The sequence below is a fragment of the Periplaneta americana genome, chromosome 17, assembly GCF_040183065.1.
Source record: "Periplaneta americana isolate PAMFEO1 chromosome 17, P.americana_PAMFEO1_priV1, whole genome shotgun sequence".
In the NCBI taxonomy this organism is placed as follows: Eukaryota; Metazoa; Arthropoda; class Insecta; order Blattodea; family Blattidae; genus Periplaneta; species Periplaneta americana.
The window spans coordinates 116,007,404-116,032,002 of NC_091133.1; the positions used below are offsets into that span (position 1 = coordinate 116,007,404).

The 24,599-nt window shown below is 34.8% G+C and overlaps 1 protein-coding gene across 2 annotated transcripts in view; it reads right to left on the reverse strand.

Annotated features, from left to right (window-relative positions):
- Positions 1–676: 676 nt before the first annotated feature.
- LOC138693146 (uncharacterized) overlaps positions 677–24,599 on the reverse strand; it is a 38,078-nt gene continuing 14,155 nt past the window's right edge. For both annotated transcript variants that reach the window (XM_069816824.1, XM_069816823.1), the window contains exons 7-12: positions 23,130–23,259; positions 20,910–21,067; positions 19,817–20,066; positions 13,138–13,740; positions 8,269–8,368; positions 677–7,694 (exon numbers count right to left, since the gene is read on the reverse strand). In XM_069816824.1, the coding sequence (XP_069672925.1) occupies positions 8,313–8,368; positions 13,138–13,740; positions 19,817–20,066; positions 20,910–21,067; positions 23,130–23,259 (1,197 nt within the window). In that variant the 3' untranslated portion in view covers positions 677–7,694; positions 8,269–8,312. The remainder of the gene's footprint in view (positions 7,695–8,268; positions 8,369–13,137; positions 13,741–19,816; positions 20,067–20,909; positions 21,068–23,129; positions 23,260–24,599) is intronic.

Consider the following 24,599-nt stretch of genomic DNA (forward strand, 5'->3'; position numbering starts at 1 on the left):
ATAATCTTTTATACATTATTTTTTTAAAGATTTTGGAGAAGGCTGGTAGAAGTGATATGTCGTCGGTTTCTTGGTAAAAGTGACCATGTCACATTCCAAGACTTCCAAGCATTATGAAAATTTAAGACATAATTTTATATTAAAAACTAATAATATAGCATATTTACCTTCAAAATAACTTATTACTAACATCTAAAGAAGTACAGTTATCTTTGGATGGATCACTAAACCTTTAAATGCCTTTTACCAACAATTTTGCATTTTGGACTTGGTCACTTTTACCAAGAAACCGACGATGTGTGTCTAACACATACAACTGTAATTATTCCATTTCATCATAATTCGGAACCCAGTTTGTGAACTGCACATTTTGTTATAATATCTTCCACATGCTAACTCTACTTTGTACTAATGTGATGAATCAATGAGAAATAATGTGAACACACTGAAATGGTCTTAAGATATTATGAAGTTCCTGAATCATCAGCATAGTCTTGAAGTAACAAGCATGACTCGTGACCCAAAGCTCAATTGGGCATGGGTTCGAATCCCACTTGGCTGATTACCTGTTTGAATCTTTTCAGAGATTTCACCAACTGTAAGACTAATGAATTATGAAGATGGCACTAACATTAAAGTTAGCATTCCAGTGCTATAGACAGAAAAAAATACAGTATAGAGATTTTAACTTATTTATTTTTTTCCTCAAAAGGAGAAGAGAATAACAATAAAACTTACAATTAGTTATGAAAATTTTTTAAATCCAAAAGCAGGTACTGATTTTGTAAATTCACCCAAGCATCCCCCATCTGTGGGTGACATACCGAAGCTGTAGGTCTCCTTGCCACCATAAGCATTTCACAATGGGAGATGAACATAGCACTGGATGATGATGATTAATGGGATAATGGTGGAATGCTGGTAGGGGAAACGGAAGTACCCCGTAAAAACCTACCACCAAACACAATCTTTGTTCGCCACAAATTCCACTTGCATTCACAGGGATTCGAACTAAGGTGTGCATTAAATGTTCAGCACATCATCAGCACTTTGTAGTAGCGCCATATTGTATTTTTGGTAGAGAGAAATACTCGTATTTTAATAAAAGCACTTGTAAGAAAATACGAGTTTTTCATAGAGGACGAATATTTTCCCTGGATAAAAAATATAATATAGTATTGCTACGAAGTGCTTGGGGTTAGTGTTTTCGTAAAGGACGAGTATTTTCCCTCGACCAAAAATAGAATATGGCATTGCTGCAAAGTGGCAATGAGGTGTTGAGCATTTGTCTACGAAAAAACAGTTAAGCTTAAACTGTTCCTAACTGCAATAATTCGACTCATGTTATCATGCATCTAAACTTTTAATTACTTTTAAGAATTGCAACATTTAGTTCTTTTCTTTTAGTAATTTTTATTTATAAATATCTCATGAACTCTCAGTAAAATTATAGAATATAAAATTTATTAATCTTTCAGGTACATTTTCTCAAGTGCGAACGAAAGAAAAATGTAGTAATTCAGTATTTAAAATACACAACTACTCTGCAACTCACAACAATTTCTCCTCTGTATTTAGGACAAAATATAAAAATAGTTACATATTATGAGTGTAATCAAATAATGTTTGCAAAATTTCTGTTCAACATCAGGAAAAAATGACTGATTAAAGTACAGCACATAAACATCTGATACATGGTGTAGTGATATATTTGTTTTTTATTTGAATTATAGCTAGCAACATCTGTTGTAATGACTACGAAAATGATGTGTCTGTGTGAAGAAAAGATATTATGTTATACAAGCTATGATGGTGAACGAGTACAAAGGTTTTCATAATCTCTTTCAGAATTTAAGTAATGTCTCATTCTGAAAATAAAATCTGTGTTGATATGATTAGTGGCTAATTAGAGCCCTATTGAACTATTTTAAAATAATAACAAAAAGCATTTCCATTGCTTTGGCACACAGCCAGGGATGTGCTGGCAATAATTTAACAAAGGGCTTGCAAACAGAAAAAAAAAAAAGAAGAGTGGTGGCCAGAGGAGAAATACGGAACAGGACAAGGGGGACACAATTTAATTGTTACTTTATTTTAATAATAATAATAATAATAATAATAATAATAATAATAATAATAATAATAATAATAATAATAATTTTTTACCTTCAAAATAGGTTCCAAACTGCCATTTCGTTCACTGATGTGTTCAGCAGGATAGCACAAATGAGGAGCATCGTTTCAAAACGTATTAAGTCCCCCAGTGGACGAAATTAAATTTGTTACTTTCTATTTATTTATCTTTCATGCTGTGAAGTCTGATGGTTCCAAGTCGTCATATTTGTAAACTGTGAAACCAGTACTTAAAAATGGTTTTGTGTAGTGTTTTGAAAACTTCTCTGGTTTATGAGTAAAAAAATTGTAAGTTGCACATAATACGTTTTGAAATGATGCTCCTCAAATGGGAACAAGTTCCATTCTTTCATATGGCGATAATTTTAGTAGTCATTAAACTGACAAGTGGGAGACTGTAAGCTTACTTCCTTCATAATTGGCAATGTCATCATTAGAATAAAGCTTCTTTCAGTTTCCACACTGCTATTGGTGACAGAATTCGAGATTTTTTTTTTTACTTTGGCTATAGTTAATGACAAAGGGACATTGTTCTTTCCTATTAAGATATCCTCCACGAATTCTTGGAAATCATAATCATAGAAAACCTCCAATAAGCAGTGCAAAAGCCACTAAATTGCTATATCTTCAATTGATTGCTTTAGCAGAATGTAGAATAGGACGTAGTTAAATTAGAAAAGTGTGTTACTATTATTGGTTTTTCCTCACGAGCTATTCTAACAAAGGGATCAGAATTAAAAACATATTTAACAAAGGGCTCACACAAGCCCTTGCGAGCCCCCTCCAGCACATCCCTGAATCCAGCTACTTTGGCTCTTACTTTGTGTGTACATACTTGTATGTGAGTGTGAGTGTGTGCACACGTGTGCTGAGGCACAAGTTTGGACATGTATGCATGTGTATTTACATGTTGATAACAAAATTCTGTCTATCTACTGACTTAACACGCTGATAATGCCTTCACAACTTCTCATCTGATTCAATAACATGTTAACAATATTTTTTCTGATGTGAATAAAAATTTTGTCAAATCACTAAATTCAATGTTACTACAGTAATTAATTGAATCATTCAAAGCTTCAAAAAAAATATATAATATAAAATCAGTAACATAAAAACAAATTGAATAACAATCTTTCAATGTAATTTGATAATATTTGGTTGATGCATAAGTTCGTAGCATTTTTATTTGTCATCACACCACTGCATTGTTAGAAGACTGTTTATCGTTTGTCATTTGTTATTTGCAGTGTTGTGCTTGTAAATACGCCTCGAATTTTGCGGATTTGAAGAAAGTGTATGCTATTTGTGGGCTAAGAAGATGGAGAGTCAAGCTGGAAATAATAAAACAAAGAACACTTCGAACACATTCATCTGTTTGAGTTTAATAAAAGAGCAAAGGCAGCGGAGGCGGTTCGAAACATTTCTACTGTGTATAGGAGAATGCCACTGGAGAAAGCACTGCAAGAAAATAGTGTTATTGTTTCAACACACAACATCCTCTACACAAAAGTTAATGATGATGATATGCATATGTAACCATAACTACTAGGGCTAGGATTTTGATGAAATTGCATCTTTTTTCTAGTAAGCCAGAAACAGCTGCTTTAGTATTTATATGTTATGTGATAAACTGAATGTTTTAAGACATATTTGTTAGGGCATTTTTTTGCCTGTTTCAACTCATAAGAGTATCTTTTGTTTTATTCGGTAATTTTTGAGGCATTTTCATTTAATTTTGGCCATAAATCCCCATTATTAATGTAAAATAATGTTTATATCCTTCGATATTTTCTCTACATATTTTGTCCATTAATACCCATTATTTTGTATAATATTTTAATCATTTTTCTACACAAATATCGTCATTTTAACATAGTACACCCCCACGTAATGGATAAGTCCAACCCCCTTCAATATAGACTCCTCTATACCTGCTAGTTCCGGATAAGAGTGACCTTGTGGTGCACTACATGGAAGTACATCATGTAAAATAATTAATTAAAGTGTACAACTTATAAAAAATTATGTAAAATTAAATAAACTTAAATGTTGGTACTAGAATTTAATTTATTACTAGTCTAAATATTAAGTAGTAGGTCATCAAAATCCTAGCCGTAATAACTACTGACATTTCTTTCCAACAACTTATGATGCCTTACGGCCGCAATTTAAGAAAAATGACCAGGAAGATTGCATGAAGTGCAGACGTGCATAATATAACAACAAAAGCAGCTATCCATTGGGTCTTGCACCCTCAAATTTCCACCTTTTCTGTTCTCTGTTCAACAGTCTTCAAAGGAACTATTTGATAACGAAGATGCTTTACAAACTTGGCTTGATCTCTTTACCTATAAACCAGCAGATTTCTTCAGATGTGGAATCTAAAAACTGCCCCAGCATTGGCAGGGAGTCATAGATAAAAAATATTAAGTTTTATTTAATGACGCTCGCAACTGCAGAGGTTATATCAGCGTCACTGGATGTGCCGGAATTTTGTCCTGCAGGAGTTCTTTTACATGCCAGTAAATTACTGACATGAGCCTATCGCATTTAAGCACACTTAAATGCCATCAACCTGGCCCGGGATCGAAACTGCAACCTTGGGCATAGAAGGCCAGCGCTATACCAACTCTCCAACCAGGTCGACCGTCATAGATAATGTAGGAGAATATATTACGATTAATTTCTGTCTTCTATTCCTCTCTAATAAGCACTTTTGTTACAGTGAAAAAACGCTACGAACTTTTGCAACAACCCAATACTTGTAAAAATGTTTAATCATGAAATAGAGTACGTATATGTAATTACTTCTAAGGTGCTGCCATCTTATATTTTAACGTGTTCACAATTTACACACGTCAATTTCACTTATTACATATCTGTTTATTTCTTTATTTGATGAGAAATGCATGTAAATCCCCGTTTCTTATTCTAGTTGGTTTCCAATAACTTGATCACTTGGGGTTATTCAACCTACTGAAGGGAATGCACCCAAATGTTCCTCATTATTTCTGATTTCCTTTTTTCCAGATTAAGTTGTTCATATGTGATGTTCCCAGAGTAAATTTTGCATAATAACCAATTTTCGACAGGAGGGTGCAATTTTATATTTTTGACAGAAAACACTATCTACATCCAACAGATGATAGAAAAATAGTTCTTATAAGAGTAGTGCATTATCTGGAAAAAAATAAGGGACCTTATCTTCCATAATGCAGTCAGGAATCCTTTGTGAGCGATATCGAGATTATATCTGAAGAAAATAGGTGTGGATTGGAAAGAGAGGAGGCTATTCTGTGACCTTTACATGAAACGATTCAAAGTCAGGATGGGCGAAGAAATGTCAAAGGGAAGTAGAATAGGGAGAGAAGTACGAAATGAAAAGGATGACCTTTATTACCTACTCTGTCAAACATCTACTTGGATTTATACCTGTTAAGGTTTATCTTGTCTCAGTAGCAATAAAACCAAGTCCCTTCAAATGAGGGTGGAGATTATAGGAGGGTTGTAAATTTTCAGGATTCCTTTCAAAACCTTGTTATTGTACAGGCTACCGGAGCTCAATTTCTTGAAAGACAAGCTTGGTGACGGAACTACACAGTACAAAGAGAGATATTTTGTAATTTTATTTTGCGCTACAGAATGTATCAACTCGTCCCTTCCGCCACTGGATGGATGGACGGCATCACTCCACTCCCCCATCGCCATAACAATACAGACGAAGTAAGACATATCTCCTTTCTCTCTCTTTTCACAGTGAGGCAAGATACATCACACAGACTCTAGTGAAGAACTGTTTTCAGAATATGGGAGGAGTGACAGTAGGAGGAAGAAAAATAACGTGCATAAGATTTACTGATAGCATGGCATTGTTAGCAGAAGAGATGATACTAAGGGATATGCTACTGAAGCTAAATGACAATTGTGAGCAGTATGGAATGAAGATAAATGCAAAAAAGATGAAAACTATAGTTATCGGAAGAAAACTAAAGAAGGTAATCTTGCGAATTCTAAATGAGGCAGTGGAACAAATGGACAGTTTCAAATACTTGGGGTGTACTATAAGCAGTAACATGAGCTGCTGGCAGGAAGTCAAAAGGATAGCAATGGCAAAGAAAGCTTTTAATGCAAAAACGAGCTTTTTTTTGCAGACCTCTGGAAAAAGAATTAAGGAAGAGACTAGTGAAATGCTTTGTGTGGAGTGTGGCAATGTATGGGGTAGAAACATGAACATTACGACGAAGTGAAGAGAAACGACTAGAAGCATTTGAAATGTGGATATGGAGAAGAATGGAGTATATGAAATGGACAGACAGAATAAAAAATGAAGCTGTGTTGGAAAGAGTGAGTAAGAAAGAATGATGCTGAAACTGATCATGAAGAGGAAAATGAATTGACTGGGCCACTGGCTAAGAAGAAACTGCCTACTGGAGGATGCACTGGAAGGAATGGTAAATGGAACAAAAGTTCAGGGCAGAAGAAGACATCAGATGATAATCATTAAGATATATGGATCATATGCGGAGACTAAGGGGAAGGCAGAAAATAGGAAAGACTGGAGAATGCTGAATTTGCAGTGAAAGACTTGCCCTTAGGCAGAACACAACGAATGAAACAATGAATGAATGAATGAATGAATATAATGTTCAGTTTGTTTATTTTCCTAACATACTGGGTTCTCAATTTCAGTTTTCTTATTCATACTCTCCTGGATATTTACCGGCTTTTTACAATCATAATAAATTGTAATTCTTCCTCCATTATTTGTAATGGTATAAGCATTATTATTTCGTTAAATTATATTTAGCACGCTCATAATAATTATTTTTGTTAATAAAGTACAACATTAAGCTATTAAAATAGAGATTTTTACGTGATTCTTCTCTACCTTTCATTGTACTATTTTCTCAGAAAGTAGTATGTTTAGATTTTTAAGGACATATTCTACAAATTTAAATTTTAGAGATGAATTCAGCATTACATTCAAAATTAGGCGAGTCTTTTGTTTAGTTTTAATTAAAACAGGATGAATATAAGGAAGTTGAATATTAGTAAACTTTAACCTCTGTTTATTCAAAACCAGTGATTTTATAGTGTATATTCAAGGTTCAATAACTTTTTATTTCTTTAAGATAGAATTTTTCTGAAAAACACTCTAGATTTAGTATAAAATAATTCTCTTTGAGAATATGCCAAAAAGTGAATTTGGATTTTCTTTACCCTACAGTCCCTTTTCCTGTGGAACATCACATATATAAATATTACATCTACATTTAATACAAAACTCAGTCAGTATGAAACAAGATTAAACGAATTACCATTTGAACAGCATCAATTTTTTTTTGTCTTTAAAAATGTCCTGTCTCTTCATTCAGCAGTAATATTTTACACAAAGAAATGTAAATTATATTCTAAAATTAAAATGTTCTTAACTTTTAATATCTTCATAGAATTCCGCATTTTACAAACACATCAATCATCTGTAATCCAGGTACATGATCTAGTTACAAGGACCTTATTTAGTGTATTGGCCAATTACAGCTGTCATGACACATCCCCTGGAAAGATTAAGGAGCAGTAAATGACAAATGTTCAAAACCACCACACTAAAAAAAAAAAAAAAAAGAAAGAAAGATGAAAAGAAAGAAAGAAAGAAAGGAAGGAAAGAGACAATATAAAAGTAAAAGTTAATCAGATGTCTTAAATAAAATGAAATATCACACTTCAGATGGTATATCTGAAGTAGGCTTCAAAGATGAATGTGTGAAGTAAATGAAAATCAGGTCCTTTAATTATATAAAAAAAGTAGAACTAAAATTATTCGAACTGTTTAAATGAGAATAATAACAAAAACTATATCAGATACAAGCAAACAATTGTTATGTAATAATGATGGTGATGATCACTGCTTTATCTATGGTTTTAACCACAGTCTACTATATACAGTCACGAAGCTTGAGTTTTGAGGGTGCTAGAAACAATAGACTGTGACGGTACTATTTTGCATTGCCTGTAATGAGGCGATATTAGCGATCCTAGTGGTGAGCAACTATCTAATGTTTGCATATTTACTACATATTGAGCTTCGTGACCGTACATACTAGACTGTGGTTTTATCTATTAATAACATACCATCTCCGAGTTCTTCAATGCAATTTGTATCTTCATGTTGATGATTACCATGTTCTCTTATTTTTACTTCCCTTTGGTCGTCCTCTTTTTCTTTTTAGTACTGAAACAGTTATTTAACTTGAACATCTTTGCTCAGTGAAAGAACGGATTTTAAATATCCAGTGGAAAGAATTTAACTGCATTATTTTTAGAATGATTTGGATTATGAAATTAAAAATTATAATATCAATTTGTACTTTGATTACCGACTTAACAGAAGAACATAAAAATTAATACCGTAAGATGGGGTAACTTTGCACCATTTTCTAGTTAAAAATTTGTTTTCAGTCTGTATGTAGTCTTTAAATGTCTAATTTTGAGATGGGCATTTATTTTATACGTTCTAGAGATACTCGGGAATGTATTTAGCCAGTCATATATTCGAAAATAAATGTCTTTTGAAATTTATAATCTGCCAAAAATTGGTGCAAAGTTACCCATAGTTTGGATGGTTACTTTGCACCACCAGAGTTTTAAGAGGGATGGTACAAAGTCTGCCACTGCTGGTGTTACATTGCACCATCCATTTGTGTTAAACAATGAAAGTATAATGTATCAGGAACAGAAAAAATGGAAACACAGATTCAACATAAATAGTAACATGAACAAAACTTTATGAAAAAACTACACAAAATTTCAATATAAGTGATCACATTCTTCTAAAATGTTGTTTCAAAAATATTTTCAGTTCTTTCGAATGACAAGTCGAGATAACAGCAATGATTGAATAGGATGAATCTATACTAATAATAAATCTGTAGCCGAAATTTTTCTGGTAATTTTCAATTTTCTAAAAATAATTGCTCCTAACATAGATTTTTAACCGCCCTGAAACCGAAAATCGCTTTTTTTGACATTTTTGTTTCTTTGTATGTCTGTCTGTCTGGATGTTTGTTACCTTTTCACGTGATAATGGCTGAACCGATCTATATGAAAATTGGAATATAAATTAAGTTCGTTGTAACTTAGCTTTTAGGCTATATGGCATTCAAAATATTTTATTTAAAAGGGGGGTTATAAGGGGGCTTGAATTAAATCGAAATATATCCCTTATTATTCATTTTCATGAAAAATACTATACAACAAAAGTTTCTTTAAAAAAAATTTCCGATAAGTTTTATTCCATGCAAAATTTTAATAGGACTGATATTTAATGAGATAAATGAGTTTCAAAATTACAATAACAACGCCATCTAAGGCGGTGTAATGAAATAAAAAACAAATGACGTCTATAAGGGGCCTTGGGCAACAACAATCGAAAGCTATTAAACATAGCCTACAGAGAATGTTTCTGTGTTTGTATGAAATAATACCAGAAGCTAAATTAACTGATTTGTATAATTAATTATTAATTCACCATTGGAAAGTGTAGTTTCTCTAGATGGACATAATGCTATAATGTTATTATAGTAACTTCTGAGTGAATCGAGGACAGGTAAGATTAAAATAGCTTCTTATGCACAGAAAACTTGATAGGCATTCGTTTCCTGTATTTCCTAAAATAATTTTTATGACTGGATCAAAATGATCGCATTTTAATTTTTTAAATACAATTTAAATTAAGTAACATAATAAACGATTTATCCTTCTATCAAACACGAATGTTCCCTGGATCAAATGTCCTATTTTAATTATGTAATTACTTTATATTTATTTCTAATGGGTGCAGCGGAGCGCACGGGTACGGCTAGTAGATAAATAAATAAGTAAAAACAAATACATAAAATAAATGAATGAATAAATAAGTAAATAAATAAAAACAAATAAATAAATAAATAAAAATAACGCATTTACACACATAATATGCTATTGTGTGACAGATACACGTCAATTGTTTTCCGTGTAAAATTCGGGGGAGGGAGAGGGGACAATCGCCGCATAATAGACGCATTTTTTTTTTTTAAGAATTTCTTAATTTAAAATCTTAATGTTGGTTGCTTTGCATGTGTTTGACATCAAAGTTTTAAACGAGTGAAAACTCTTATCATGACTGTTCTTTTTAACAGGCACAAAACATACAATAGCCCACATTCATATTTATTGTTAGGAGTGTTGTAGTACAGTCTGTACTGTGCTAACTACCACAATAAATAAAGCTGGCATAATTATTCAGCGATTTTTAAATTAAAAGTGATTAAATTCCAAGCTCTTTTGGAGACTGCAAACTAAAAGTTTATTATACATCTTGATTACACACTTCTATCACTAACGATTTGTTGAATCTGTTAAATAAAGAACTTTTTAAAAATATCTGTGTTGAAACAAACTATTAAGGTATTTTACCTCAATTAATGATTACTTTCGGCTTGTTTTCGCCATCTTCAGATTTCTAGTGAGGTCTTAAGCTTGTTTCCGATGTTTTTTTTTTTTTTTTTTTTTTCCTTTTATGGAGGAGGGCTTGCATCACAGCCCGAGTCTTGTTGTACTTATCACTCTGTTCTGTGAATGATATTTGTTGCCGAACAGTTGCATTCTTATAAAATACAGGGTTCTGCACCATGAACTAAACCCGGGCTATGACAATGATGATAATGATACGTGAATAAATTATGGCGAAATAAGTCCGAGGTCCAATGTTCAAAGTTACCCAGCAATTCTGCTTCAATTAGTTGAGCGAAAATTTCGGAAAAATCACCAAGTAGGTAACTTGTCCTAACCAGGATTTGAACCTGGGCCATTCATTTCAAGGTCAGACATGCTGTTACTTCACAGTGGTGAATTTTGCTGGTGTCTTGATGGTGATGTATCTACGATCATCAGTGTTGTGCTGTAAAAGGGTGAATGTTCTGAAATTTAGTTGAGTGGTGAGGATGTGTGAGGAAGGTGGGATATGGTGGTAGAGACTGGATTAATCTTGCTCAGGATAGGGACTGATGGTGGGCTTATATGAGGGTGGCAATGAACCTCTGGGTTCCTTAAAAGTCATTTGAAAGTAAGTGAGTTGAGAATGTGTTGTGCATGTGTTGCCATATTGTTCTAGCATGTTTAGTTTCTGGCTTTTCGGTTGAATGCAGAACACATCACCAACACCAACCACAACTACAGCAATATAGAGACAGACAAGGAAATTTTACACACTATGCCACACACAGCACAACTAATTATAGCACACTGAACCGAAAATTCAGAAACTAAACACAATAGAACAGTACGGGGAGGGAGGGAGGGAGAGAGGGGGGGGAGAGCGGGAGAGGGGGAGGGGGGAGAGAGAGAGAGTGAGTGAGTGAGTGTGTGAGTGTGTGTGTGTGCGTGTGCGTGTGTGTGTGTGTGATGCTCTGGATTTAACAATGAAGTCATCATCCTTCTTGCTTCCCAATATTTTGATGGAAGGTCCACAAATGTCCTAAGAGTTTCACAATTAGCCAGGTGCTCCATCCCCATGTCCTCTTCTCTGGTGCACAGTAAGCATTTAGGTGAATTCAGTACTCCAATACAATGGAGGTGTTTACTGAGGCAATCATGACCAGTAATCAATCTAAACATGGCCACGGCAGATTTTCGAGGTAGATCAGAAATTAGTTTTGGATCTTTGAATGATTCTTTCCATTTTGAATTTTGATGTTTTGCCTGTTCGCTGTAACTTATTCTTTTTATGACTCGCTTTATTGATTCATATGGGAAGTTGAAATTTGTTTTTAAGTTGATATAAGTTCCTTTCTTTGCTAACATATCTGCTTTCTCGTTACCGTTCAGTCCGCAGTGGGCCGGGATCCATTGGAAGACCACTTTTTTATTTAGCATTTGAATTTGTTTTACCATGCAATGAATTTCTTTTACTTTTTCCATTTTAGGGGTAGTAGTTGAGCTGATGGACTGGATTGCAGCTTTGGAGTCAGACAGAATGACTATGTTTTTGCACTGGTTTAGCCAAACAAATACATTTTGAAGTGATGTATAAATGGCTTCAACTTCGCCATCAAAATTTGTTGTGTACTTGCCAACATTTTTATAAAAAAAAAAAAAAAAAAAAAAAACATACAAAAACACATCCTCAACACTCAACTAAATTTCAAAATGCACACCCTCTTCGATACAACACTACCAATTTAAACACGTTTCCAACAAGAACCGGAAATAATCACAAGATCTCACTGCAGGGCAAGGAAAAAGTCTCCACACAAACAGTGATACAGTGATACATGTTTTCTGTTTGAATTTCAGGTAGCTAAACCAGACTAGAGAAATCACCCTAACAAACAAAGATCAGATTGACATCATCCTTCTGGCAGGGAGTGGTATCACCCGCCATGTACCGCAAACTTTTAATGAAATGCATGAAATGCAAATTACCCACGATAGTATGGCCAAACTGATCACCAGACCTCACTCCCATGGATTTTTAACTCTGGGAATACCTGAAAGCCCTTATGCATCAGAAGAAGATTCGTGATGCCGACCATCTGAACAAAAGAATCGCACAAGCTTGCAAACAGATATCAGAAAATGTGTTGTCAAGTGTTCACCACGAGTGTCAGGAAAACATGTCACTCTGTTATGTACTGTAATATATCTGCTGCAAAGTGACTGTATCACCGTTCGTATAGAGACTTTTCTTCACCCTGTAGAAATCTCAAGATGGTGGAAACAAGCCAAAACTAGACCTTAATTAAGGTAAAATACCATAATAGTTTCAATTTTAACACAGGAAAGTTAAAAAAGTTGTTTATTTAATAAATGTATGAAAATATAAAAGACACAATCTGGTGGGGGGGGGGGGGCAGAATGTACATATATTATGCATTGATGTGAGAGGAGGAGGAGGAGGAGGAGGAGGAGGGAAGAAACATAACAAGAACAAAAACAAGAACTTAAAATTAAGTTCAATCTTACCTGTATTAGTTTCTGGCTCTGCTTTTTTTGTAATACTCGAACGCTTCACAGCACGTTCTGACCTCAGAGACTTATGGCTGGTTGATATGGCACTTTCTGGCTTTTTAGCAGGTACACCCCTATTCTTACGTGCAATGACAGCAGTTCTTGCACCACTAGATTGTCTTTTCTTGGAAGATGTTTGAGTCTTTCTCTGACCACCTCGTTTTTTCTTAACTGGTAGTGGAACTGTAATGATTTCACTATTGCGTTTTGCATTTGTTTTAACAGGACGGTCACGTGAAACCGGAGTAGAGGTAGCTACGTAACTAACACTATTATTTGCCACTTTATTTCCTTTATTTTTTCCCCCTCTTTTTTTCTTAAATTTCTTATTCTTTTCTTCCGCACTTAAAGTTTTTTTACTTTTATATTTCTTATTTTCCACAGTCCCTTCGGAAGCTGGCTGACTGTCTTTAGCTTCAATTACTTTCTTTTTCTTCTTTCTCTTCGGCTGCTGTTGCTGCGGTCTTAGTAGAAAAGTTGTTCTTTTGGGTGCTTGCTCCACAAAACTTGATAACAATTTCGGTACTTCAGCCATATCAAGTCTTTCAAGGACGACAACTAATTGACCACAAGAAATAAATAGTTGAATTAGTTTTTTCTGTGAAAGTATATATGGATTAAAGGCAAATTTTAAGAGAGGTAAAGTCGAGGCCAAATGAATGCATAATTTGGTTGAAATTTTCTGCACACCTTACACAATATTGAAAAAATGTGCTATTCTTGACCCAATGCCTTTTGCAGAAATAACATAACATAGCTACTATCTTCGTCACTACACAGTATAATATGAATTAGTGTACTTCTAAAAATGTATTTCTTTCTTAATGTTCAGTACACTCACAATAATGTCTGATGATGTTAAAAAAAAAAGCATTTATTTATTATGTTGCCAAGCTATTGGAGGACAAAATGAGAAAGGAACAGCATTGGTGAATGCTGAATATTTACAGAAACGGATAAGTTTTATAAATACTGTGAAATTATCAGCATAAAAACTCTAAACAGCATCTACAGTTCACTGATATAATCCAGAATATTCTATGGTATTGAGATATGGGGGCATTAAAATAATACCGCGCATTTTTTTCCGAAATATACAAGTAAAAATACGAAGTGTGTAGCTTATTCGAAATAAAGTTTGCAACATTGCCTGATTTTCCTCCTGTGGAGCTCCTAAAATGGTAACGCAAGTCATTATCTTTCCAAGTGGGTATTCAATTGTTAACATTGTTAAATGGTATTTGGATTAGCAGTACATGTGTCAGAATCAAGTTCAAGAGTGATAAGTGTATAGTTTGTGCGTGTTATATTTTCAATTCTGAGAATTAGTACCACTAAAAGTATGAGATTGTGATCGTTTCTTTATTTGCAGTGAAAAACTTAAAATTAATTATAAAAGATGCAAAGTAACATGGAAATCGTGATGTGTGTTATTAATGTCACAGGATATCATGTAAATGTCCGATTAAGCAAGACAACTGATGCATGCAGTGCATGTGCATAACATGGGTTTGAAATGCTTCCTGTTCCAAAATTAAGTTTATTTATTTATTGTTAACTGAACTTATTTGTGTTTAATTACTTTTAATTTGTCGTGAATACATTTATTGAAAGTTAAGACAAAATATATGATTATGTCTCGTGACCAGAATATTGTACGAAATGGAAATATAAAAATTGGAGATTTATCTTTTGAAGAGGTGGAGAAGTTCAAATATCTGGGAGCAACAGTAACAAATATAAATGATACTCGGGAGGAAATTAAACGCAGAATAAATATGGGAAATGCCTGTTATTATTTAGTTGAGAAACTTCTATCATCCAGTCTGCTGTCGAAAAATCTGAAAGTTAGAATTTATAAAACAGTTATATTACCGGTTGTTCTGTATGGTTGTGAAACTTGGACTCTCACTTTGAGAGAGGAACATAGGTTAAGGGTGTTTGAGAATAAGGTGCTTAGGAAAATACTTGGGGCTAAGAGGGATGAAGTTACAGGAGAATGGAGAAAGTTACACAACACAGAACTGCACACATTGTATTCTTCACCTGACATAATTAGGAACATTAAATCCAGACGTTTGAGATGAGCAGGGCATGTAGCACGTATGGGCGAATCCAGAAATGCATATAGAGTGTTAGTTGGGAGGCCGGAGGGAAAAAGACCTTTAGGGAGGCCGAGATGTAGATGGGAAGATAATATTAAAATGGATTTAAGGGAGGTGGGATATGACAATAGAGAATGGATTAATTTTGCTCAGGATAGGGACCAATGGCAGGCTTATGTGAGGGTGGCAATGAACCTCCGGGTTCCTTAAAAGCCAGTAAGTAAGTAAGTATTTATTTATTTGCCTTTCGAAAGTGGGGTGCGAGGTTTACTCAATAAAATACGGTAGTTTGGAGAAAACTGATATAATATGGATAAATATTGTAAACGAGTTTTACAACTCCTCAATTCTAAGCCCAGGAGAACAGCAATGTTGAAATGTGGTAGATGTAGCAACAGTGGAGAAATTATGATAAAACTAGCAACATTTTGGTTTAGAATTTTGATAATACAAGAAAACGAGATTGTTAAGATTTATTATAGATATTTGGTAATGAATAGCAATGAAATAAATTGAGCTAGCACTTTAAAAAATTAACTGGATAAAATTTGGCTGGGACAACTGTGGAGAGAAAATCACGAAAGCAAAAACATTGTTTTGAATATTATTATATAAAAGTGTAACAATATAGAAAAATAACAAATGTTTACTTACATGAATAACGAAACTTCACTACAAAATTACAGGAAAGTTAAAATTGTATAGAGTCAAGAATCATATATAATGATATATGACAGAAATGCTAGAATTGGTTTTGCGTGGATTAGGTTAAGAGTGTGGAAATTGAAAGGTTTTAGAAGTAATATAGAAAATGACAGATGTATATATAATAAGTGGTGAAATAGAAGATATAAGCATATACTGTTAACATGTGTTAAGACAGACTGGAGTGAACGCAGTTTTATGAAAAAGGAATGGCTATGTTTTAGTAATGAAATTGTATTAGCCAAAATATCACGAATTACAAGTGAATAGATAATAAAAATCCTTAGAAACATATTTTTAGAAAGTATGAGAAAAGAGAATGAGGGAAATAAACAAGTTAAAAGAAATGTAAAATAAATTTTAAAATGAAAATGTGTATGTCTGTATGTAGTGTATTGATAAATAGACTTCCCTACAACTGTAAACTTTATGCTGATAAGCGAATGATAGATAAATTACTGAAGGTCAACACAGTCATTCAACATTATAACACACTGCAACCAAATGAAAAAATAAATATAGTATTGTAAAATTATTGCAAGTGTCATGGATTATTAAGTATAGCTTTTTCATTTTTTCAATCCATTTTCACTAATAATAAAGCACACAGATTGAAAAAAAAATACATAGAATGAAATATGCACACATGGCAAGCAACATTGTTTACTTTCTTCACAAGAACGTATTAAAATTGTCTCTCTTTGATACAGTGATATGACTTGGCTTAGTTGTGAATGCACCAGCTTTGGTCACTTAAAAGATCAAAGCTGTTTCATATCCCATCTACATTTCAGAATTTGTTTGGCTCGACTTGCTTCATTTCAAATTTGCCTCTAATCTATACACATCTTAACATACACAGATTTAATAACTGGGAATGAAGCTATAGAAGGGCATGCAATATATTTCCTCTTCATATAAAGAGATTTTTTTTAGTGGTTATTTTACGACGCTTTATCAACATCTTTGGTTATTTAGCGTCTGAATGAGATGGTGATAATGCAGGTGAAATGAGTCTGGGGTCCAGCACCGAAAGTTACCCAGCATTTACTCATATGGGGTTGAGGGAAAACCCTGGAAAAAACTTCAACCAGGTAACTTGCCCCGATCGGGAATCGAACCCGGGCCACCTGGTTTCGCAGCCAGACGTGCTGACCGTTACTCCACAGGTGTGGACCATATGAAGAGATATTCCGAAATTAGTCTCAGCTCACAACTAATTTTTCACCATGGTTCACTCAAAGTGCTTTTTTTTTTCAAAAGCCGCCAGGTTGTCTTTCGACCTGATTTTCTCTCCTGGCAGTGGTTTAGGAGTAACTCACTTCTGAAGCTCGAGTTACATTACCCCAAATATATGATAAAATGATCATGATTATGTGGCGATGGGACAGATCTTAAATCTAAAATAACTCCAGACTACAGGCGAACACAAGAATAATTCCTCTTAAGGAAATATTCCTGTGCTGTAGCTGAGAATCGAATCCGGGACCTCAAGAACTGTAACCAGAAGTCCTGATCACTAGACCATGAGGATGGCCCAAAGTGTATTGCACGACCTGCGATTACAAATCAAACAAGTGGTCACACAGGCCTATAGCTGCTCTCGATGTCGAAATATTACTGAGAGAGGCCAAGTGGCACAGCTAATTTTATACGCGACTTTGGCACCCTCATGCCCGTAGGGGCAGTGACGTTAATGGGGATGACCACACAATTTACATAGGTCCATAATTACATTAGCATTTGGGTGTGGCTCATAGCATTGTTACAGTAACCATTTGAAATTCCGTCAGTTTTTGTTTCACCACGGATCCCAGAGTGGGTGTCCATATTGGGTGCTGGGAAATATGTATTCTACGCCAAACAAAAAAAAAAACTTTCTGAATTTGATTGTTATAGATGAGACATGTGTTTCCAGTATGACCCTGAAACAAAGCACTAAAGTGCGAAATGGAACTCGTGCCAAGAAAGTTTGCCAAGAAAGATAAGAAAATCAAAACTATGCGAAAGTTAGGAATTACCTTCACATAAAGAGTTTATACTCAGTAACCAAAGAATTACTCTATCTACTATCTGGACCCCCTCTGATTGAGGTTCTGGCTGATATGTACTCCTATTATCAGACAGTATATCTCACTTGACGATACGTGTCAGAGGAGGAACAATTGAACAGTCTGATCCCAAAACACGTTCAGACCATTTTTATAAAAGGACTGGGCTAGCTTTTTATCCACCGGTCTACAGACTGAGCGAGTTTTCAAGTGATATGCACAATAACACTAACTTTTAGACAAAGATTGGCGTTGTTTTGGAAGAAAACAAGTTTAAAATATGACACAGATCTCATAAAAAATCATATATAGTAGAACCCTGATTATCCGTCACCCTATTAACTGATTGGCGGATTATCTGACTGTCTATTTCTCGCTCTTTTTTCTCTTCAGAAATAAATAACTTATATGAAGTACCGTACTGTTTTGTACATCATATTAGTAGGTTTTACATATGATTTTGCTAGAGAGTGTTATTACAAGCCTTTATCGTTACACAATATTGTCTACTATTCCAATAATTTGTATATAAAATGTCTTCCATGGGTGTTAACAAAAAAGTGTTGTGCTAAGTATCGAAAAAAATGGAAATAATAGAATGTTTTGAGAAAGAGAAATTGGCTCATCTTGCATCAGAATACGAGATTGGAGTTATAACTGCGCGATTTAATAAAAAAAGTGTAAAAAAGTATGTAAATCTACAACATGAGAGCTCCTTTATTCCTATCTTTCCTGAGACAGTCATTACAAAGAGCTTCCTTGTCCCTTGAAACCCACCATTTACAACCAGAATTAAACTGGTGAACTTCTGATCCACTACCAAGCGAGTTAAATACAAGACCATGGAGGAAATAACGAAATATTTCATGGTACGGATTATCTGATTTTTTCGATTAACCGTTCTGTCCATCCCCTTTATTACCACGGATAATAGAGGTTCTACTGTACATCTATAAACGTATACATCTGAAGTCTGATTAGTGTAATATGTAACTAATCAGTGACATATGCAATGAAGGGGGAAAAGAACTGGCCACCCTACCCCTTACCTCCTGACTTAGTTGCCTCATGATGATGCTTTATTGGTGTCACTTATGAGCCTGAGACTTGTCTTCAGATAGTTGTAATGTTTCTTTCAGAGAATTCATCATGTATGGGCTCTTTTCAGCAGTGGCGCCAACTTATATGGGCTCATGGTGCCCGAGCCCACCCAATAATTCGTCATGTTGGGGTATTATTATCATTAGTATTTATGAAATGTCTTTATTTTAACTCATAACTGAAGTGTTTGAGCCCACCCAATGTTTTCCAAAAGTTGGCACCACTGCTTTTCAGAACAAAACAGTTAGTTCCTCTTACATGATAATATACAAAGCTAAGGGCTCTCTGTTAGGGAGTTTTTGGCCAGCTGAAAATTTCTATGTCGTGACATTCACAATGTACATTGGTCTTAGCACTATGTGACTTCCTTTTGCTCCCAAAACTGAAAACATCAATGAAAGGCGTTATTTTGATGACGTGGGCACAATTCAAAGCACTGAACAGAACTCCAGACAAGGCCTCTGCAATTCTTCCCACTTGCTTTCTGATTGCTGTCTGCAATACATAAATGGACGAGGAAGTTATTTTGAATAAACAATGTTCAGATTGTTAAAACATGGAATCATTCTTTTGTTTTCCAGTTGCGGTATTGTGTGCTGTTTTGGATTTTAAATAAACAAAAATAAGAGATAATAGAGCAAATACTTAAATAGCAAACTTCGTAGTACTTACCTGGTTTTCGACTAAGATCAATTATTTTCGGATCAATAGGAAAACAAGGAGAAAGAACGGGTGGAATGGAGCAGATAGTAGTACGTTCATGGTTTAATTCTGGAAGCTCAAGTTCTGGTGGAGCTCCATTAACATTGCTCGCACACACATCACTAGCACTTCTTCCAATGCCTGAACCAGTACCTAGATGGTGTTTCTTTCTATGTCTAGGACGTTTCTCATTTTCAGAGTAATCCTCATCCTCTGAAGTCTAAAAAAGAGCAAAACAAAAAATAACAATTCTAAGGAAGTAAATCCCGAAAAGACAAAGTATATGATTATGTCTCGTGACGGGAATATTGTACGAAATGGAAATATAAATATTGGAGATTTATCCTTCGAAGAGGTGGAAAAATTCAAATATCTTGGAGCAACAGTAACAAATATAAATGACACTCGGGAGGAAATTAAACGCAGAATATATATGGGAAATGCGTGTTATTATTCGGTTGAGAAGCTCTTATCATCCAGTCTGCTGTCCAAAAATCTGAAAGTTAGAATTTATAAAACAGTTATATTACCGGTTCTTCTATATGGCTGTGAAACTTGGACTCTCACTCTGAGAGAGGAACATAGGTTAAGGGTTTTTGAGAATAAGGTGCTTAGGAAAATATTTGGGGCTAAGCGGGATGAAGTTACAGGAGAATGGAGAAAGTTACACAACACAGAACTGCACGCATTGTATTCTTCACCTGACATAATTAGGAACTTGAAATCCAGACGTTTGAGATGGGCAGGGCATGTAGCACGTATGGGCGAATCCAGAAATGCATATAGAGTGTTAGTTGGGAGACCGGAGGGAAAAAGACCTTTAGGGAGGCCGAGACGTAGATGGGAGGATAATATTAAAATGGATTTGAGGGAGGTGGGGTATGATGATAGAGACTGGCTTAATCTTGCACAGGATAGGGACCGATGGCGGGCTTATGTGAGGGCGGCAATGAACCTTCGGGTTCCTTAAAAGCCATTTGTAAGTAAGTAAGTAAGGACTGGACTATATAAAGCAAATTAGCACAAATTCATCATTAAGTTCGTATATAGGGCACTGACTTACACTCGAATGATGCTGCAGTTCAGTACTGACCCATGGAAATTCTATTGGATCCTTTGGCCAGGGTGGAGGAGGTTGGTTAGAACTTCGCACAAACTTGAACACAAATACCTTAAATCCATCCATTTTACTCTCAAACCATTGTGTGACTTCATATAAACCTGCAAGACAAAAGAAAAAGATTCACTTGTAGAATTTTTCATATCATATATATGCGAATACTTCGCGTATATTTTCCCGGAATTTAGCAAAGAAAAACTGGAATGCATACATTATTTGAAATAAGGTTGGTACCACTTCACCTCAAACACTGCAGTCCGTTATACTATAGCATTGACAGGCCTCGTGTCTCAGTCTGTGTGGGGTAGAGTTGGGCAACATGATTTTTTTTCAGAAGTCAATTCCAACAATTCAATCATATATTATGAATCCATTTGTTTACTATTCTTCCCAGTTTGAGATTCCAACTATTCTTTTGAACTGTCAATGGATGACTCGTAGAACTCTTCCCTTTGCAAACCACGGGTAGAACAAAAACGATCTACATCTCTCACATAGATGTATGTATTTATTCACACTGCAATGGGTATATACCCGGTGGCAGTGGTAACTAATTACACTCAAATAAAGACAATAATAAACACAATTAATAAAAAATACAATTAATAATAATACTAATAATTAATACTAATAATAATTAATAATAATAATAATAACAATAATAATAATAATAATAATAATAATAATAATAATAATAATGACAGGGAACTTCCTAAATTAAATGAAGCACGATCAGTTAAAATAACATTTAAAGTAAATCTAATTTGTACCTTAAACCTATGTTCGAACTAAAACCCACGAGTATATGTTTATATCTGCACAAGTACCTTTCAACACTACACTCATTCCGCTGTCAACTCACTCACTGCACTGGAACTACGACACATTTCACTGATTCTATCCTGATTTTACTAACACTTCAAAAACATTTCACTGTTCAAATACTTTGCACTGCCACTATAAACTATAAAGCTTCACTGACAGGAACACGTTTCACTTACTCAACACACTTCACTGACACAACACACTTCACTGACACAACATAATTCTTCACTGATAGAACACTTCAATAACAAAATATCAATTACACCCTTTAAATACTGTGTATAATTATAGCCTATTAGTAAAGTCCTTAAGCCTATTTTCTTTTTTTCTTTTTTAGATGTCATGAGAAGTGAGACATTGGATGGTCTCTTTCTGATTGGCTGGAACCATTCATCATGACCTCCATTAGTCTACAAAATTCTCCAAGATAGCATTTCCTAATTTGCTATTATAGGTAGAGTTCTGGATGCTTCTACAACAGCATGTGAAGATTATAACACGTTTCTTAAAACAAATTGATATTTTATTTAGTTTTGGAGTATATCATTATGCGACTTTTCATAAGTAATAATTCTTGGTAAATTCTTTTGGTTTATTTTAAAATGTGTGATTGTTAAAAGTTGTATACATAAAATCTCTGAATAAAAGAAAAATGTCAGTAAGTCATTACCGTATTTAAAAATAATATTCATATTAATAATGAAATGCATATAGAGTGTTAGTTGGAAGGCCGGAGAGAAAAAGACTTTTGGGGAGGCTGAGCGTAGATGGGAAGATAATATTAAAATGGATTTGAGGGAGGTGGGATATGGTGATAGAGACTGGATTAATCTTGCTCAGGATAGGGACCAGTGGCGGGCTTATGTGAGGGCGGCAATGAACCTCCAGGTTCCTTAAAAGCCAGTAAGTAAGTATTCATATTAATAATTATTGTTGTCAAAAATGGACATGATATTATGAATGAAAAGTGCGCAAAAGAGGAGAAAACATGAACTTGCAATAACCATTTCTGTCAGCGGTTTCCCAGTGAGTACCTCATAGCATAAAGAGTGTTAATTTAAATTTGTTCGAGTCTAGATGTTTGCATGCTAATATAATACGCATCTAGTTTTTAAGATGACATTTTGTCAAAAAAAGGTGCATATTACAATCACGTAATTATGGTAATACTTCGTCATTGACTTAAAATCTGTCAATTCAGTTGACAGGATTGGCATATATAAAAGGTCTTGGTTACAGTAAGTAAAAGCAAGTGTCAGTGAAAAAGATTGTTTTCTCTGATGTTGCAGTTTCACTAAACAGTAGTGTGTTGAAGAATGAAATTTTTAAATATATTACCATCATAGCGATAACCAGTAGCTGGAGAGTACTTGTTGTTGAGTTGATAACCCCGGATGACTCGTACAGGATTACCAGTCTGAAGATTATGGACAAGTGCCAGATTACCTCTACTCATGTCTTGATCACGCTGAAAAATATAATTTGTAGATACATTAAATTAGTCTTACAAAAATGTTATAAATTTGATCCATAAACAGCTTTAGATCAAGTTGGAGGAAGGAGAGGAGTGAAAATTCTAACTTACACTATTTTTTAACTACAGTAGAAACCCGATTCTAGGCAAACTCCATTTAACGTTTTTTCTCATTTTAACATTAAATTTTCATAGTCCCAATAATTATTATATATAATTAATTTATTTTTATATTCGATTTAATGTTATTCTCTTTGCTGTCGAAACCTACTTTACGTTAAAAAGTATTCTTAAATTACCGTATTTACCGGCGTAATGGACGCCCTCCAATTTTTCGCGTTAAAACTTAAAAAAAAAAATTCCCTGCATAATAGATGGATCTCATTTTAAACAAAGATCATTTTAACAGTATCGAAATTCGTAAGATTAGATGCACTGCTTATGATTAAATTCAAGTTTTTAAACAATAATGAATGGTACCACTGCAATCGTGATTGGTTCTTATTATATGCGCACAAAATATAGGTCTACTCTCCAATTGATAACACAGTATTCTTAGGACATCTGCAGTGATGCTGAACCTGACAGTGAATGAGGTAAGGCTATATAGTGTCTTGTCTTATTGTCACTGTTTTCTTGTTACAAGTTATCATCTATTTATACAACTGATGCTATCTTAAGTGTGATGCAATCGATATATAAATTAGTTGTGGCCCATATATTTTTACATATTGTGACAGCGACGTGAGATTCGAACTCACGACCAGCATCCCGCAAGAGAGAAGATCGCGCAGAGCACTTTGGGATGGCGCGCGGCGGAGAGGGGAAAGGGCCAATGCGACGAGAGTGTGGAGAGAGAGTGCGCGCGCATCTGGTGCTGGTAGAGAGGAGAGGGCTCTGGATTTTTCTGGAGTGCCATCTCTAGAGATGCGTGGAACTTTCGAGGCTACGTCGCTGTGGTTATAAATTAAGGACGCGAAGGAACAGCAGCAGTTTTCAGTTGATTAGTCAGCCAGTCAGTGAGAAAGCCAGAGCAAGCAAGCCAGTCTTGTGTACCGGAGTTCGACTCGAGTGTGCGTCCGCATCTGCGTCAGCATCCGAAGGCCTGAGTTCGAGTGCAGTGGACCGCAGTTGGAGGGACCTGAGTTCGAGTGCAGTGGACCGCAGTTGGAGGGACCCGAGTTCGAGTACAGTGAACTGTCTCTGAAGGTCTGTGGTTCGAGATACTGTGAACTCGAGTGACTGAGATAGAAGAACTGTGAACTGAGAACTGGTAGTTCTGATTTGTAAATAGTGCTTTGTAAATATTAGTTAAGATTATTGTTGACGAGAGC